Source organism: Helianthus annuus, chromosome 11, assembly GCF_002127325.2.
Source record: "Helianthus annuus cultivar XRQ/B chromosome 11, HanXRQr2.0-SUNRISE, whole genome shotgun sequence".
NCBI lineage: Eukaryota > Viridiplantae > Streptophyta > Magnoliopsida > Asterales > Asteraceae > Helianthus > Helianthus annuus.
This window is the reverse complement of record NC_035443.2, coordinates 67,424,089-67,440,148: the sequence shown is the minus strand read 5'-3', so window position 1 is coordinate 67,440,148 and position 16,060 is coordinate 67,424,089. Positions and strand designations below refer to the sequence as shown.

Sequence of the window (16,060 nt, the reverse complement as noted above, 5' to 3'; positions counted from 1 at the left end):
TCTGACGCTTTAGAACAAATAACGATTCTCCACACAAAATCTTCTCCTCACTGGTGTATCTGCGCGATCTCTGGATAGCCAATCCACACTAATTACTGTATTGCAACCATCAGGGGTAGTAGAAGGAAGGTTGACATCGAACACTTGTCTCACAAGGTCGAGTTTTCATCCCAGAGGACATATGAGGTTTCATTTGACTTGCCATCTGTTGCTGCCACAACAAGTTTGGTTTCAAGAAACATCAGGGCAAACAGATCAGAGACGAAGCGAATAGCTACCCCTCCAAGCTATCGTGTTGCTATTACGCCTGGTATAGCCTATGCCAATACTAAATGTCCTTCCATGAGCTTCATTTCCAGTTTTTGTTTTCATCACGAGAATTTCTAGTACTGTCGTCGTTCCCTTGGTTGTTGTCACCTTGACTTAACACAGTCAATCCTTGCCGAGGTCACCTTCGTTTCCATACTGTAAGCTACGATCACGAGTACCTTGATGTTGTCGCGACTGTTGCCTCTAATATTGTTGCCTGTAACGGTGTCCTGCGTCCTTTCACTAACAAGGTCCATCTTTTCACATTCCTTGCCACGTCCTAAGGCACTACTCATGGTGTGGGCGGTTACACATTCCGCTCTACTGTCAATCGTCATCGATTTTGTCCCGATCGGTTCGTAAGAGTCGACTCCCATGAGTCGCTGGCTGGGCTTAAGGATTCGATTGGAGTCAAATCGCTGTTGTTCGTTGCCGGTAACTAGGGTCGTTCAAATGCTGAAGTCGGTAAGGTACTACGTTTACCCTCTTGTCCATCGTTCTTGCAAGTTGACTGGGTAATACATGATATGTCGCGAGAGTGTTGCAAAAGTGATCGCACTTCGGGATTTAAGACGTCAATACGTTAAGTTCCAGCAAACGAAGAAAAGTGAGAAAGGTATAGACCAATCATTGTCGTTGTAACATCCAACTCAAGGATGTTCGTACAAGCACCTAACATTCTACACAGTTCGCTAGGCGTTCAAATGGGTGTCCAGGTACGACTCGATAGCATCGAGGTTCGAAAGGATTCAGAGAGGAGTGAAAAGATCACGTTCAAGTAGGAGACAATCACTACCACGACTCCTATAGACTGTTGTATTTCACATCGATCAAATAACAGAACGGAACCCCTTTTTCACTTGTTAGGCCTCACTAGGACTCGCATGCACCCCACATTATTATTATGTGTGCACCCACAATAATATTGTGATTTGCATGCTCATCTCAGCTCCTCCTAACTCATGTCAAATGGTTCCTCAAACTCGAGTAGCAAATAAAGAGCATCACGAAATGTAAGTCATGAATGTTTAGGGAAATACCACCCTATCAGTCACATAACACATGCAAGTAATACATGAATTCATACTGTTGTGCTAAATGTGCAATCACATGCAATATCATATGTAAGTGTTCACTAGTTATGCAATATCGAGTTACAAGTAACTCTTTGTGGTAATCCAAGTGAAGCAGCCACTACAACTGTTGAACCTACAGGTTTACAGTTGGGCAGTGGTTTCATTAATAAGACTTCCTTGGAGGCGATTCCTTACATAGCACCTCTGCCAACCACCAGTGGATTTATATATCCAACTGGCATCATCAAAAGGTTGTCAAGTGTTGAAGGAAGAAGACCCCAGTACCAAGAAAAAGGGGCATCAGTGGTTAATGTTTGGAATAAATTCCCTACATCTGCCACTGATAAAACCACTGTTAGTGGGAAATCAGATGATCCCATTAAATTGGGTGATGATTTAAAGTACCAGAAATTGACGGATCGTGTTGAAAAACTTGATAACTCTATTGCAGAGCTCAAAAATATGCTCCAGCAGTTGTTACAGGTACAAAAGGTACAATCCACTGTTGTTCCACCTCAAGCACCTGCTCTACAACAAGCACCTGCTACAAATGAGCTCTGGAATCTCTTTCAACCTTATCTCCATCATCAGGCACACCTGGCAGATCAGCAACATGAAAAACATGTTCAACAGCTGAGAAATGCTATGGAGTCTAGGTTCAAAGACACTCAGGCTGATCTAAAGGCTCTCAAAACTCAGATCCTGCACACCACTGGCACTGCTCCTCCACCAGTATTTTTCATTGATCATCTCCCTGAAGATAATGCCAAAAAGGGGGAGAAAATTCAAGAATGGAGAAGAAAGGGAATAACTGATGGTCTTTACCTTGCACCAGAAAATTCAAATATGACCAAGCAGATCCCTTTGCCAGATGGTAGTAAGAAAATTGATGAGACTACAAATGCACTTGCAGAAGCACTTGCTTGTGTAAAAAGGGATAGAGAGGCCAAAAAGAAAGCCAAGGTGGATTATCCGGATCAGGGTACTTCAGGGTCAAGAGATGATGAAAATCTTTTTGATGAAAAGAAGAAGTCTACTAGAAAAGTAAGGCTACCCAAATCCATTCCGGTCAGGCGTTCAAAGTCTGTTCAAAAACCACCTCCCAAAACAGGTGTTGTAACCTCTTTTGTATCAACTGATGTTGGTACCTCAGTAGTTTCAACATCTGCTCCCACTTCAACACACACCACCTCAACACACACTTCATCTACTTCTTTACCACCATCACCACCAAAATCACAATCACCTCCTGTCAAAAGGCAGAAGACAGCAGATGTTAAAACATCTGTTGTAAAGACAACAGTGGTTGGAACACCAGTTGTTTCAACAGCTGTTAGTCTATCACAAACCGCTGCCACTACAACCATCTTTCCATCCAAAACATCATCAGTCCCTCCTCAAATAAAGAGGAGGAGGCTAACTCCTAAAGATGATGTCACTTCACCACCCCAAACATCTTCAAAACCTTTAGCTCTTGTCAATATACCAAAACCAGTTCCACTTTCTTCTGTTCCAATGCACAAACCTTTACCTCCTGCAGGTGTTCAATTTCCTTTTGAACTAGAAGTTGTCAGAGAAGAGATAAAATCCTTCTATACTGAGGATGACCCTGCCAAAAGGAGTTTGCCCTCAATCAAAGGATATCCATGGCCCAAAAACATTGATAAATATTTGAAAATAAAGGCCAAACAAGCAGAGGATATCTCACAAAGAAACTCACAAGGGAAATCTGACAAAGAAGTTTCAAGATACTACCAATATCTGCTTACACAAGTCAATTCCCTGGAACGTTTTGCAAAGAATGTTAGTCAACAAATTTCTGAAAGAGCAGCTGAAACTCTAAAGAAAGACTACATTGAAAGCATCATGTTTTACAAGAAATACAAAGAAGAGAGACACATGTACAAAGAGTGGACTATCCCAGAGCTTGAAGCTGAATCAGCCAGAATTCAAGTTATGATAAAAAGGAAAGTCACTCACACTCCTCCTGATTGGGCAAAGTTCAAAAAGAATGTACCTGAAAAGCAGTTGGAACTGAAAAGAATGAAAGAAGAATTGGTTGTTGCTGAATTTGGCACCAAAAGACAAGTAGCTAGATGGAAGGAAGATTTGGTCAGGTCAACCTACAGAAGGTTGGAGGAATTAAGGAAGAAAGATCCTAAAATCCCTCAAAAACCTGACTACCCTGAAGCAGCGGTTTCAAAAGGACCATCAAAGCTGCAAATCAGGAGATCCACTGCTCCAGCTGGTACTGCCTTTTACAAAAGAAGGAGTCAAAGCCAGCTAGGTGCTGAAACAGTTCAAGATATTCTTACTGGCAATGCTGTTGTAAAAGAAGGCCTGTTAAGAACGTTGAAAGAAGAACTTGAACAAGAAAATTCTGCTCCCACTGCTCAACCAGTGATGAACCGGCCAGCCTCTCCAAATACTTCTGCAAATAAGCATCTCCCAAGAAACCCACCAGGCTCAAAAATACAAAAGTGGGTAACTGACAAACAGACCCGCGTATTGACTTTGCTTAGGTCTGGTGGAGAAGTGAAGATAATATCAAGGGAACAAGCTCTTGGCCTGAGTCTTGAAGATTTGCAGGATCTCCTTGATCTTCCACTTAGCAGGGATGATGAAGATACAGATGCCCTTAGCTTTGAATTGCAATTTAAAGGCCAGATAAGGGAGCTGTTGATGAGGCAATAAAATATCCACAATAATGAAGAGTTTTGGCATTTTCTGTTCCAGGGGGAGATTGTTGGGATTGAACCCTATCAGAGGAACAGATAATGTAAAGCCAAAACTGGATCAGCTCAGTGGATTCAAAATAAGCAGATCCTTATATACATATCTCTCCCCTTGAAAGTGATTACAACAACTGATGACCTCCTATCTGCTGATCTTACTAACTGCTGCCAATAACTGCTGCTCAATTAAAGATCTGATGAAGACTCAAGTCCTGCTGATTCAATCTACTGCCTTGAGTCAAGCACTGCTGATCCGGACAAGTGCTGCTGGGTTCACAGCAGTAGAAGGTTGCAGCAGTTGTTCTATAGTCTGTTATGTAATAGAATGTAATAGCAGTAGTTAACACAAGCAGTGTCTGTATAGATCAGAGGTTAGAGTTTGTTAGGAGGTTAGATGTCACTTTCATGGTGACGTCAGCTAAAGATGCTCAGTAGTTTGCAAGTGCTTATAAATGGTATAGTACTTTGTACTGTTCTATTAGCTCTTCACATCATTCGTCTTCTTTGCACGAACAAACTACTGAGCTCGGGCTGAGGGGGAGTTTGCATTCATACATCATCATTGTAATCGTGTTTGAAATAAATTCAATCATTCGGTTCTTTGTGTAAAGATGTTTGATTAAAAGTATTACTCTCATTTGATTGTATACAAAGTTTGTGTTCATCTTAATTTCCGCTGCACACTCATTCATTTCCATCTTATTTTACAAACAAAAGTACAATCAAAAGGAAACTCAGATCCAACATATCCCGATGTGAGGAAACTAACCTCGCCCTTAACTGGGAAAAATGCCATTTCATGGTAACAGAGGGAATAGTACTCGGTCATAAAATCTCAAGCGAAGGTATGGAAGTTGATCGATCAAAAATAGAAACTATTTCTCGATTACCTCCACCATCCTCCGTTAGAGCAATCAGAAGTTTCTTAGGGCATGCCGGATTTTATAGAAGGTTTATCAAGGACTTTTCAAAAATTTCAAGACCTCTAACAAAATTACTTGAAAAAGATGCACCTTTCATCTTTGACAAGGATTGCAATCAAGCATTTCTAACCCTCAAGGAAATGCTAGTCAATGCACCTATCATGATAGCGCCTGATTGGAAATTTCCTTTCAAAATCATGTGTGATGCAAGTGACTTTGCTGTTGGAGCAGTCTTGGGACAAAGAAAAGAAAAGCATTTCCACCCAATTTATTATGCTAGTAAAACACTTAACGATGCACAAGAAAATTACACAACTACAGAAAAAGAGTTACTAGCTGTGGTATTTGCTTTTGATAATTTCCGTTCTTACCTTGTTCTTTCTAAAACTGTAGTCTATACAGATCATGTAGCTATCCGATACCTCTTCAAGAAACAAGACGCGAAACCCCGTTTGATCAGATGGATTCTACTCCTCCAAGAGTTCGACATTGAAATCAAAGACAAAAGAGGAGCAGAAAACACTGGTGCAGATCATCTTTCACGCCTAGAAGACCCAGCTTTGGAGGCAACAAGGGACGAGCAGATCAACGAAAAATTTCCCACAGAATCCTTGGAAATGATGGAGAACAGACAAGAACCATGGTATGCCGACTATGCTAATTATTTAGCTAGCGGTATAGTCACCAAAGGATGGCCGCATCATCAAAGAAAGAAATTCTTTGCTGATGTAAAGCATTACTTTTGGGAAGACCCTTATCTTTTCAAAATGTGTGCCGACCAACTCATCCGAAGGTGTGTCCATGGTAACGAAGCACGAAGAATTCTCCGTCATTGTCATGAAGGTCCATACGGAGGACATCATGGTGCCGCTAGACCGCACGAAAGGTATTTGATTCAGGATTTTATTGGCCAACCATTTACAAAGATGCACAAGATCTTGTAAAGACATGTGATGCTTGCCAAAGATTAGGTAATATTTCTTCCAAAAACGAAATGCCTCAAAACGGCATTCTAGTTTGTGAAATCTTTGATGTGTGGGGACTCGATTTCATGGGACCCTTCCCACCGTCAAAAGGAAACAAATATATACTTGTGGCAGTCGATTACTTGTCTAAATGGGCAGAGGCCGAAGCTCTTCCAACAAACGATGGAAGAGTAGTGGTAAAATTTCTGAAAAAAATTATTCTCTCGTTTTGGAACACCAAAAGCTTTGATAAGTGATAGGGGTACCCATTTTTGCAATCATCAACTCGAAAAAATCTTAACAAGGTATGGGGTCTATCACCGGGTCTCAACAACATATCACCCTCAAACAAATGGACAAGCCGAAGTGACTAACCGAGGTTTAAAACGAATACTTGAAAAAACCGTAGGGTTAAATAAAAAGGAATTGGCTGATAAATTAGATGATGCTTTATGGGCTTTTTGAACTGCTTATAAAACCACTATAGGCACAACCCCATATAAGCTTGTCTATGGAAAAAGTTGTCACTTGCCAGTAGAAATAGCTCACAGGGCCTACTGGGCAATAAAAAACGTAAACTTAGACTTAGAAACTGCAGGTAAAAATCGATTCTGTCAAATGAATGAATTAGACGAATTAAGGAATTATGCATACTCTAACTCCGAAATTTATAAGGAAAGAATGAAAAATTTACACGATAAATATATTAAGCCTAATGAATTTCGGGTAGGAGACCAAGTTCTGTTGTTTAATTCACGACTTCGATTATTTCCTGGTAAACTAAAATCTAGGTGGTCAGGACCTTTTTCCGTCACCCATGTTTTTCCTCACGGTGCAGTAGAAATTAAAGCTCGAAATGGTATTCCATTTAAAGTCAATGGCCAACGGCTAAAACTCTACCGCGGATCCATTGAGGATGAAGAGGAGGAGATCTCGCTTCAAACAATTAACGAATGAAAAGCACCCACATCATACCCGATATGTTACAAACAAGCGAGTATACATCGAAACCGGTAAGTCTTCTAACCATGTCTTCGGAAAAATGGGCACTCACATGAGCACAAAAAAAAATTTCAAACTTTTGCTCGGCACGAGGCCGTGTCCGCTAGACACGGGGCCGTGTCCGCTGGACACGGGGCCGTGTCGACGCAACTGTCGGGATAAAACCCTCATTTCATAACAGTTACCTCATTCCACACGCCCCGTTTTGCCGAAAACGCTCTGGTTCAAGGCGATTTTCCGCAGATTTCTGACGTTACCTCCACGTTTAACAACATCAAGGTATGATTCTATCATCATTAGTAGTTAGATTAGTTACTTGCATGTAGTTAAACATCAAAAATTTGGGGAAAAATCTAGGGTTCTTCAAGTTCATCCGGATCGAACTCCAAATTTTTGATATAATCTGTTAGTATTAGTTTAGATTAGTGTAATGGGAAGTAAATACACTTGAATTGTTGATAGATTTGCCCGATTTATCACTAAAACCTCAAACTCTTGTTTTTGAACCGAAAAAGATGAAATTGAAGGGGTAAACGGGTTGTTTTGGGAAAAACGGCACTTGGGGTTTCATTTTCGGGGGAAACCGCACCTACTTGGCCAAAAATTTTCGGATTTCTGGGACCGGGACGAAAAATGAAGTTTTTGGGTTACAGACGTCTGGACACGGGGTCGTGCCCGCTGAACACGGGGCCGTGTCCAGCCCACTGTTTGCAGTTCTTTCAAAATCTCACTGTTTCGTGCTAACTTTTGGTGTATTCTTTCAGATGGCAAAGTTCACAAGGTTCAATGCAAGTGAGCTCGATGCTAGGGCAAGATACGAGTTACTTCAAACAAGGCCCGAGGAGTACCCCAGACGAGCATGCACGGACCTGTTAACCTTGGTAAACCAGCTGGACCGATTCAACAACATCGTTACGGGACCACTAGGGGTTGCATTAAACACTCGGCTTCGGTCGGTGCATCGATGCACCATGGAGTTCTATAGTACTTTTACCTTCACTTCAAGGTGTGACCCGTTCGACAATGAAGGGGTTGCATTTCGGTGTGGCGGGACGAGGTACTCGATCTCTATGGCACAGTTTGGAGCTATAGTGGGACTGTACGGGGAAGAGGAATCGGGAAATGAGGAAAATACCGGGGGATTACGAGATTTGGATGAAAATGAACGTCAAGCCGCATGGGCCCAAATAGATGAAGGAATCTACAACGCTAGCAGCACTAAGAGTACTAAGCTGAGGGATCCACTGTATCACTACATTCACAGGCTCCTCGCCTACTCTCTTAACCAACGTCACGACAGTAGTGGCGTTGTAGGGTTGAAAGATTTGGTTGTCCTTCACTGTATCCACAACTGAAAGCCTCTCGATGTTCCATATCTCCTGCTACGAAACATGCATCTCAACCGCCTTGCTCGTGCTCCAACACCTATCTTCTTTGGAGGATGGGTGTACCGCCTCTTCAAGCACTTCACGCGCATCCCTAGGTCCTTTGAAAGAAGCCCATGGTCGGGACGAGTTGACTATCACATTTTCCGAGCCATGAACTTACTTTATGAGGCGGAAGACGGGTCAGTGAGCTTCCAAAGGACGCAAGGCCATGCATGGAACCCGCAGGAGGCCCTAGTTCTTCACGCACCACCTCCTCACTACCAGTATCAACCCCATGGTGATCCGGGTCAATCCTCCTCACAAGGAGGCGGTTTTCCTAACTTTCAAAGATTACATGATCTTTTGCAGGAAAACCTCATGTGTACCAGGAACACCTACAACCTTGCCAACAATACATACCACTGGGTCGGAGCTGTCGAACGAAACATCAACGATATACAAGACGATATCGGCAGCATTCGGGAGTATATGGCGGGTCAGGGGGATGGAGGTGATGACAGCGACGAGGACATGGACTAGGGGATTGAAGGAGCAGGAGCAGGTTGATAGCGAGCCCACAGGTTAAAGTCCCTTTATCTATCGAACAGTTTGTGGCCTGCGTGCCAAGTGTTGAACAATTTACTTCCCTTGACTACTTTTATTTTCCGCTTTATTTTTCTTTTACTTTATGCTTGGAACAATTAACTATGGTAATGTAGGATGTTTGTGTTGCTTGGTGTGGTATTTAGTGATGAAACAGGTACAAACCGAGGCTTAGAGTGCTAAGCCTTAGCACTCATAAGGCCAGGATGGAAAAACCGGAGGAAGGAACCTATTTTTCAGGGTTACAGACTGTCCACACGGGGACGTGTCCAGCCGACACGCCCCCGTGCTCACCTCCCAGACCTGCTATTTGGTTACTTTCCTGCAGATTTTTGCCAGACACGGGGCCGTGTCTAGCCAACACGCCCCCGTGTCTACCTTCTGTAAGTTTTCATTACTGGCAGTTCACCACGGGGTCGTGTCTAATGGACACGGGGCCGTGTCCAGGCTGCCAGTAACAGAAATTTTTGCTCTTAAACACCATGTTACACATTCAATCAACCTAAAAATTTATTTTTGGGACACATTGAGGACAATGTGTAATTTAAGTGTGGGGGGGATGCTAAAACCTCGAAATTTTGCAAGTCCAAATAACAAGCCTTACACAAAACTCTATTGGAACCGCTAATCATCCCAAATTTTTTTCAAAAAAAAAAATTTTCATTTTTTTTACTTGTCCAAAGTTTAAGTTGGGAATTCTAAGATTAATAAGGTTATATTTTTGCAAGTTTACAACCGATAGCGTCGTGATAAAAAGAACTAACATAAGAAAATTATGAAACGGCATGACAAGCTTAGTTAAAATTCGATTATATATACTTGATCACATAGAAAAACCCATTCCCACAAAAAATGAGTTTTGAGCCTTTGTTGAGCATACAAATACATATCTTTAGACTAAATGCTCATTTTTCGTTTCTTGTGTGAATAGCCGATTGGTTCTTACGACTCTAGAACTTGCCACGACGATTCATTCCCGGTCCTTACCAACTTAAACCCAAGTAAGTAAATGATGGAGGCATTAGGACTAACCCTTTTTCTTTCAAAACCATTATTTGTATTTTTCTTTTCACCTACCCAAAAACTCCCCCTAGTTAACCCCTTTGAGCCTAAACCTTTCATTTCTTTACCCTAAAACCCTTTTACCCACCAAAACCCTTTTTATTTTTATCCTTTATTTTAGTAACAACCTCGGTTTTCGTGTGATTGAAAAAAAAACCCAATGAAGTTAAAGATAAACAAACAAAGCTCTTAAAACAAAAGCTTGTTTGAAGAAATACTTCATTAAGAATAAAAAGTCACTAAAACAAAATGTTTTACGAAAACTGACGCTTTTTACGCTTTTCGCCCTTTTCTACTAACCACTAACCCAACTACCCACCTTTAGCCCAAGCCTTTACCCAAAAAGTCCTCTTGATATTTACAAAGGTAACAAGTTAAAAAGGAGGAGGATTGATTGCTTGGCAAGCCTATGGTAGGGATAAGTTCCACGCCGCTCTCGAGTGATTCACTAAAAATACACCTTCGGCCGAGTGTGAGTGATTTCTCCCGTGAGGTATGTGAACTTGTATATAAATGGAATTTAAAAAAAAAGGCATGCTATGCCCAAATAAGTAATTTTTTCCTATGAAACGTTCTAAATAAATCATAACGAATAGGATTGTAAATAAATAAAAATAAAACCAAAAAGATCTTGGATTCCCGACACTCTATGACAAGCCAAAACCTTCTCTTCTACCCATTCCATTTGGGAGTGTAAGCCACATATTAAAGAGTTTTGCTTGAGGACAAGCAAAAATTCAAGTGTGGGGGTATTTGATGTGTGTAAAATGCAACATATAAATTACATCAAATGAGGCATAAAACTAACCCTTTTTAAGTACTAATGTTGGAAAAAGAGTGTTTTTGTCTTCCTTTTGTATTTTCAGGATTAAATGAGCTCAAATTCACAAAAGAAGCAAAAAGACAGCTAAATCTAACATAAATACAAGAAAAGGAACATAAGTGGATTGCCCGACCCCTCAACAGCATCCTCCCTAGCAAAATAGAGAAGGCAGAAGACTGAACACGCCCCGTGCTCAGCCAGCACGGGGCCGTGCCCAAGAAGCAGCAGAAAAGACAAACCCATAGAAGCTTCTATTGCCCACCACGGGGCCGTGCCCAGTGAACACGGGGGCGTGGCGAAAGTACAGCAGGCGCATTAATTGTAATTGCGAATTATAATTAATGGAGAGAGAGAGTCTCAGCCTCCACTCATCCGTTGGCACACCACCTCTCTCACATTTCATCCACCACCCACCACCATCACAACACCATCATCCACCACCATCATCCATTGTCCATCATAGAGTGTGTGAGTCATCTCGGGATCCAAGATTGATCGTAAGAGTTCTTGACCAAGGCCATGTTTGCCTAAGTCTCTTACATCACTTGGTGAAGACAAGTGTTTAGTATAATACTTTTTATTTTCAATCTATTGCACTTTTTATTTGGTTTTGTATTAATGACTTTAATAACTAGTTGCTTATGTTGAAGGTGATCTTTCCTTATCGTTTATCCGTGGTGTCTTGGCATTATTTTACTGTCTATATAAAATAAAAGATTTTCACCATTCATATCTCCACAGTCTATATGGAAGTATGTTGGCTACCTGGTCGGGGGTTAAGAGAACGGTTTGGTAAGGGTCTTGCCCTTGTTCAGCATTTAGAGGTCCTGCAAGGGACCTGGGTCAAATTAGTAGGATCTCCTTCAATGCCCATAGGTATTGGATGGCGGGGATCCAAACTCTTTGATCCCCTCATAAGTTAACTACTATTAATACTATAACCCGGCTATTTAGGACTGTATCCCTGCTGACTCAGACTACTTAGTCGAGGGTAACGTCACCTCCAAAAGAGGGGCCTACCATAATTTGCATTAATAACTTAATTCATTATCTTTCAATAATCCGACCCTTTAGGATTGTATTCTTGCTGACTCAAACTACTGGGTTGAGGGTAACGTCGCCTTCAAAAGAGGGGCCTACTACAATAACTAAGATAATCTCTTAAACAAGTGCAAAAGTGCGAAAATAATCAAAGGTTATACTAATACACGAGTCGGATCCAAGTGATTCATCTTGTCTATCTGTTTTTATTTTTATTTTATTTTCAGCATTTAGTTAGTTTTTATTTTCTTAGTTTAAAAATCTTTTCTAACATTTTGATTTGGTTAGACGTTGAGGATAAACCGGTACTAAAAGCTCTTGTGTCCTTGGACGACCTCGGTATCTTACCAACACTATACTACGTCCACGATGGGTGCACTTGCCCATATGTGTGTTTAGTGTTTAGTGTTAGTAAATATCGTGTTTTATAAATTTAAAACTTGGCTAAAAGTGTAAAAAAGGGCTTAAAATATACATCTAAAATATATACACACTAGCACGCATCAGCTGGCGTGATAGCTATTATTGTAGGCGAATTTGATGAGTGGTAGATGAGTGTCCCAACTTCCACCAAAATCAATTACACAAGCCCGAAGCATATCTTCTGATGTCTGAATAGTCCGTTCACTCTGCCCATCCGTCTGAGGATGATATGCAGTGCTTAGATTAAGCTTGGTTCCTAATTCTTGTTGGAAACTTTGCCAGAATTTAGATGTGAAACGACTATCTCTGTCTGATATGATCGATACAGGCACCCCATGTCGCGAGACTATTTCTTTGATGTAAATTTGAGCTAGCTTGTTCATCTTATAGTCCTCACGAATTGACACGAAGTGTGCAGACTTGGTCAGTCTGTCCACTACCACCCAAATAGTATCATAACTGTGACTTGACCTTGGGAGCTTCGTGATAAAATCCATGGTGATTTTCTCCCATTTCCATTCTAGAATCTCTGGTTGTTGCAAGTATCCAGAGGGTTTTTGATGTTCTGCCTTCACCTTATGGCATGTAAGGCACATTTCCACATAATGGGTAACAGATCGCTTCATTCCCGGCCACCAATAATCTCTCCTTAAATCCTTATACATCTTGTCACTGCTAGGGTGAATGGAATACTTAGACTTATGAGCTTCCTCTAAGATTGTATCCTGCAGTCTTCCAAAATTAGGAACCCATATCCTATTGTTGAACCTAAGGATATTCTCATTTCCCATTGCCAATTGCTTCAGTCTCCCTATCATTCTTTCTTTTACAATATGATTCTCTTTTAAGGCTTCTTGTTGTATATTCTTAACTTGATCTAAGAGACTAGTTTTAACCTCTATTCTGGTTGCACGAATTCTTATTGGTTGAGGTTTCTCTTTTCTACTTAGAGCATCTGCTACTATGTTTGCCTTACCTGGATGGTATTGGATCTCACAGTCGTAATCACTTAATAACTCCATCCATTGTCTCTGACGCATATTGAGCTCCTTCTGCTCAAATATGTGTTTTAAACTTTTATGGTCACTATAGATAGTGCACTTTGTACCGTAAAGATAGTGCCTTCAAATTTTCAATGCGAGCACTATGGCACCAAGTTCCAAATAATGGGTTGTGTAGTTCCGTTCATGAATCTTCAACTGTCTAGAGGCGTAGGCAATCAGTTTGCCTCTTTGCATGAGTACACATCCCATACCATAGTGAGATGCATCACATTAGACGGTAAAATCTTTCGTTCCCTCAGGAAGTGACAATATTGGGGTGCTACATAACTTATGCTTTAACGCGTTAAAGGCTTCTTCTTGTTTAGGTCCCCAATTAAACTTAGAGGCTTTCTGGGTTAGTGTGGTTAATGGTGTTGCAATCTTTGAGAAGTCTTGAATAAACCTTCTATAGTATCCTGCTAACCCCAGAAATCTTCTGATTTCAGTGGGATTCTTCGGCACTTCCCATTTCTTGATGGCCTCGATCTTTGCAGGGTCAACTTGTATTCCACATTCATTTATCACGTTGCCTAGGAATTGCACGTCACGTATCCAAAATTCACACTTATAGAACTTCACATAGAGTTTTTCTTTCTTGAGCAATTCAATGACTGCTCTCAGGTGTTGTTCATGTTCTACCTCGTTCTTAGAGTAGATAAGGATATTGTCAATAAAAACATCACAAACTTATCAAGGTAAGGTTTACAAACCCTGTTCATGAGGTCCATGAACACTGCAGGTGCGTTGGTTAATCCAAATGGCATTACCAAAAATTCATAATGACCATACCTAGTCCTGAAGGCAGTCTTAGGTATGTCTTCTGGTGCAACTTTCACTTGGTAGTATCCAGACCTCAAGTCTATTTTAGAGAAATAGCTTGCCCCTTGTAATTGATCATACAAGTCGTCGATCCTGGGCAAAGGGTATGTATTCTTTATAGTGGCTTTATTCAAGTCTCTATAATCGATGCACATGCGCATCGTCCCATCTTTCTTCTTGACAAACAAGATGGGTGCTCCCCATGGTGACGAACTAGGTTGGATAAACCCCTTGTCAAGAAACTCTTGTAGTTGCTTCTTGAGTTCTTGCATTTCTATCGGGGCTAGTCTGTACGGCGACTTAGCAATCGGTGATGTACCGGGAACTAGGTCAATGCGAAACTCAACCTGTCTATCCGATGGTAGTCCTGGGAGCTCATCGGGAAACACTTTGGGGTATTCTCGTACTACTGGCATGTCCTCGACCTTCTGCTTTTCTGTAGTGTTTACAACATATGCTAGAAAGGCAACATACCCTTTCCTTAGGCATTTATGTGCTTGTGCTATCGTGATGAGGTTCTTAGTCTTATCAGTACGGTCTCCCGATACAGTTAGTTGTTTGCCATTGGGTAATCGGAGTCGGACGATCCTTTTGTCACATATAACTTCCGCATGATATGGTGTCAACCAGTCCATTCCTATGACTATGTCGAATTCTCCAAGTTCCATAGGCATTAGGTCTATAGGGATAACATGGTTCTTTAAGCTTATTTTACAATTCTTAACTATGTCAACTATCTCTCTTTGACTTCCATTAGCCATTTCTACTGTAAAGGTATGATATAGGGTTTGGGACGCCTGGTTCAAGTAAGGTCTAAAGGTAGTCGACACTAGACTTCTATTTGCACCGGTATCAAATAACACACGCGCATATACATCATTTACGAGATACGTACCCGTGATAACGTCTGCATTGGTCTTGGCTTCTTCCGTGGTGAGTACAAATGCCTGCCCTTTTGGCTGATTTGGTTGTGTCCTATCATTTCTTTTAAGTTCGGGACATTCAGATCTCATGTGGTTAGGGTCTCCACATTTGAAACACTTCTTCTTTTCCTTGCATTCTTGAAGAGCATGACCCGTCTTTTTACAATTTGGACAAGGAAAACGACATTCCCCTGTATGAAAGCGTTTGCAATTTTGACATTGAGGAAATGTTTTAGGCCTTTTAAAGTTGTTATTCCGGGTGTCCCCCTTTCTTTCTTCCCACTTCCTTTTTGGTGCGGGAGATTCAGCCTGCCGTAGAATCATCTCGGCAGCCATGACGGCGCCAGCCTCAACAGTTTCTGCAAAAGTCTTTGGGGATTTGGATTTGATAAACACCCTCATTTCAGAGGGTAGACCCCAAATAAACCTATTGATGAGTTGTTCCTCGGTCAATGCTAAATAAGAAACCAGTCGAGATATGTCGTTGAAACGAGAAACATACTCTCGATAGGTTTTATTTCCAATTTTTAACTGAAAGAATTCCACTTCCAGTTGCTCAGTCTCACTGGGATGACAATGCTTAGCAAGAAACTTATGAATAAACTCCTCCTATTTCATCTCCTTAACCTTTTCTTTTCCCTCTGTTCGGACCACAATGTTCCACCAGTGAAGGGCTTCAGCTTCAAACATATGTACGGTGAACCGTACTTTGTTGCGGTCATCACACTCACATATGTCTAATACTGACTCCCTTCTATTGAGCCAGTCTTGAGCTTCTAGTGCTCCCTTTCTTCTGTCAAAGGACTGAGGTTTACATGACATGAAATGCTTATAAGTACATTCCTTTGATTTGGAATATTCACCTTTTCCTTCTAGTGGCATGGTTGCAATAGTGTTTTTCCTTTCGCACATTCCTTCCCTTTGTACTAGCGTGGAGGCTGCTGAG

The 16,060-nt window shown here is 41.3% G+C and overlaps 1 protein-coding gene across 1 annotated transcript; it reads right to left on the bottom strand.

Moving 5' to 3' along the window:
* Positions 1-13,334: 13,334 nt before the first annotated feature.
* LOC110934075 lies at positions 13,335-15,516 on the bottom strand. Its single transcript, XM_022177269.1, has 2 exons — positions 14,511-15,516; positions 13,335-13,381 (listed from the first exon to the last, which is right to left on the bottom strand). The coding sequence occupies exons 1-2, from the start codon at positions 15,514-15,516 to the stop codon at positions 13,335-13,337; spliced, it is 1,053 nt and encodes a 350-aa protein (XP_022032961.1).
* Positions 15,517-16,060: the final 544 nt, after the last annotated feature.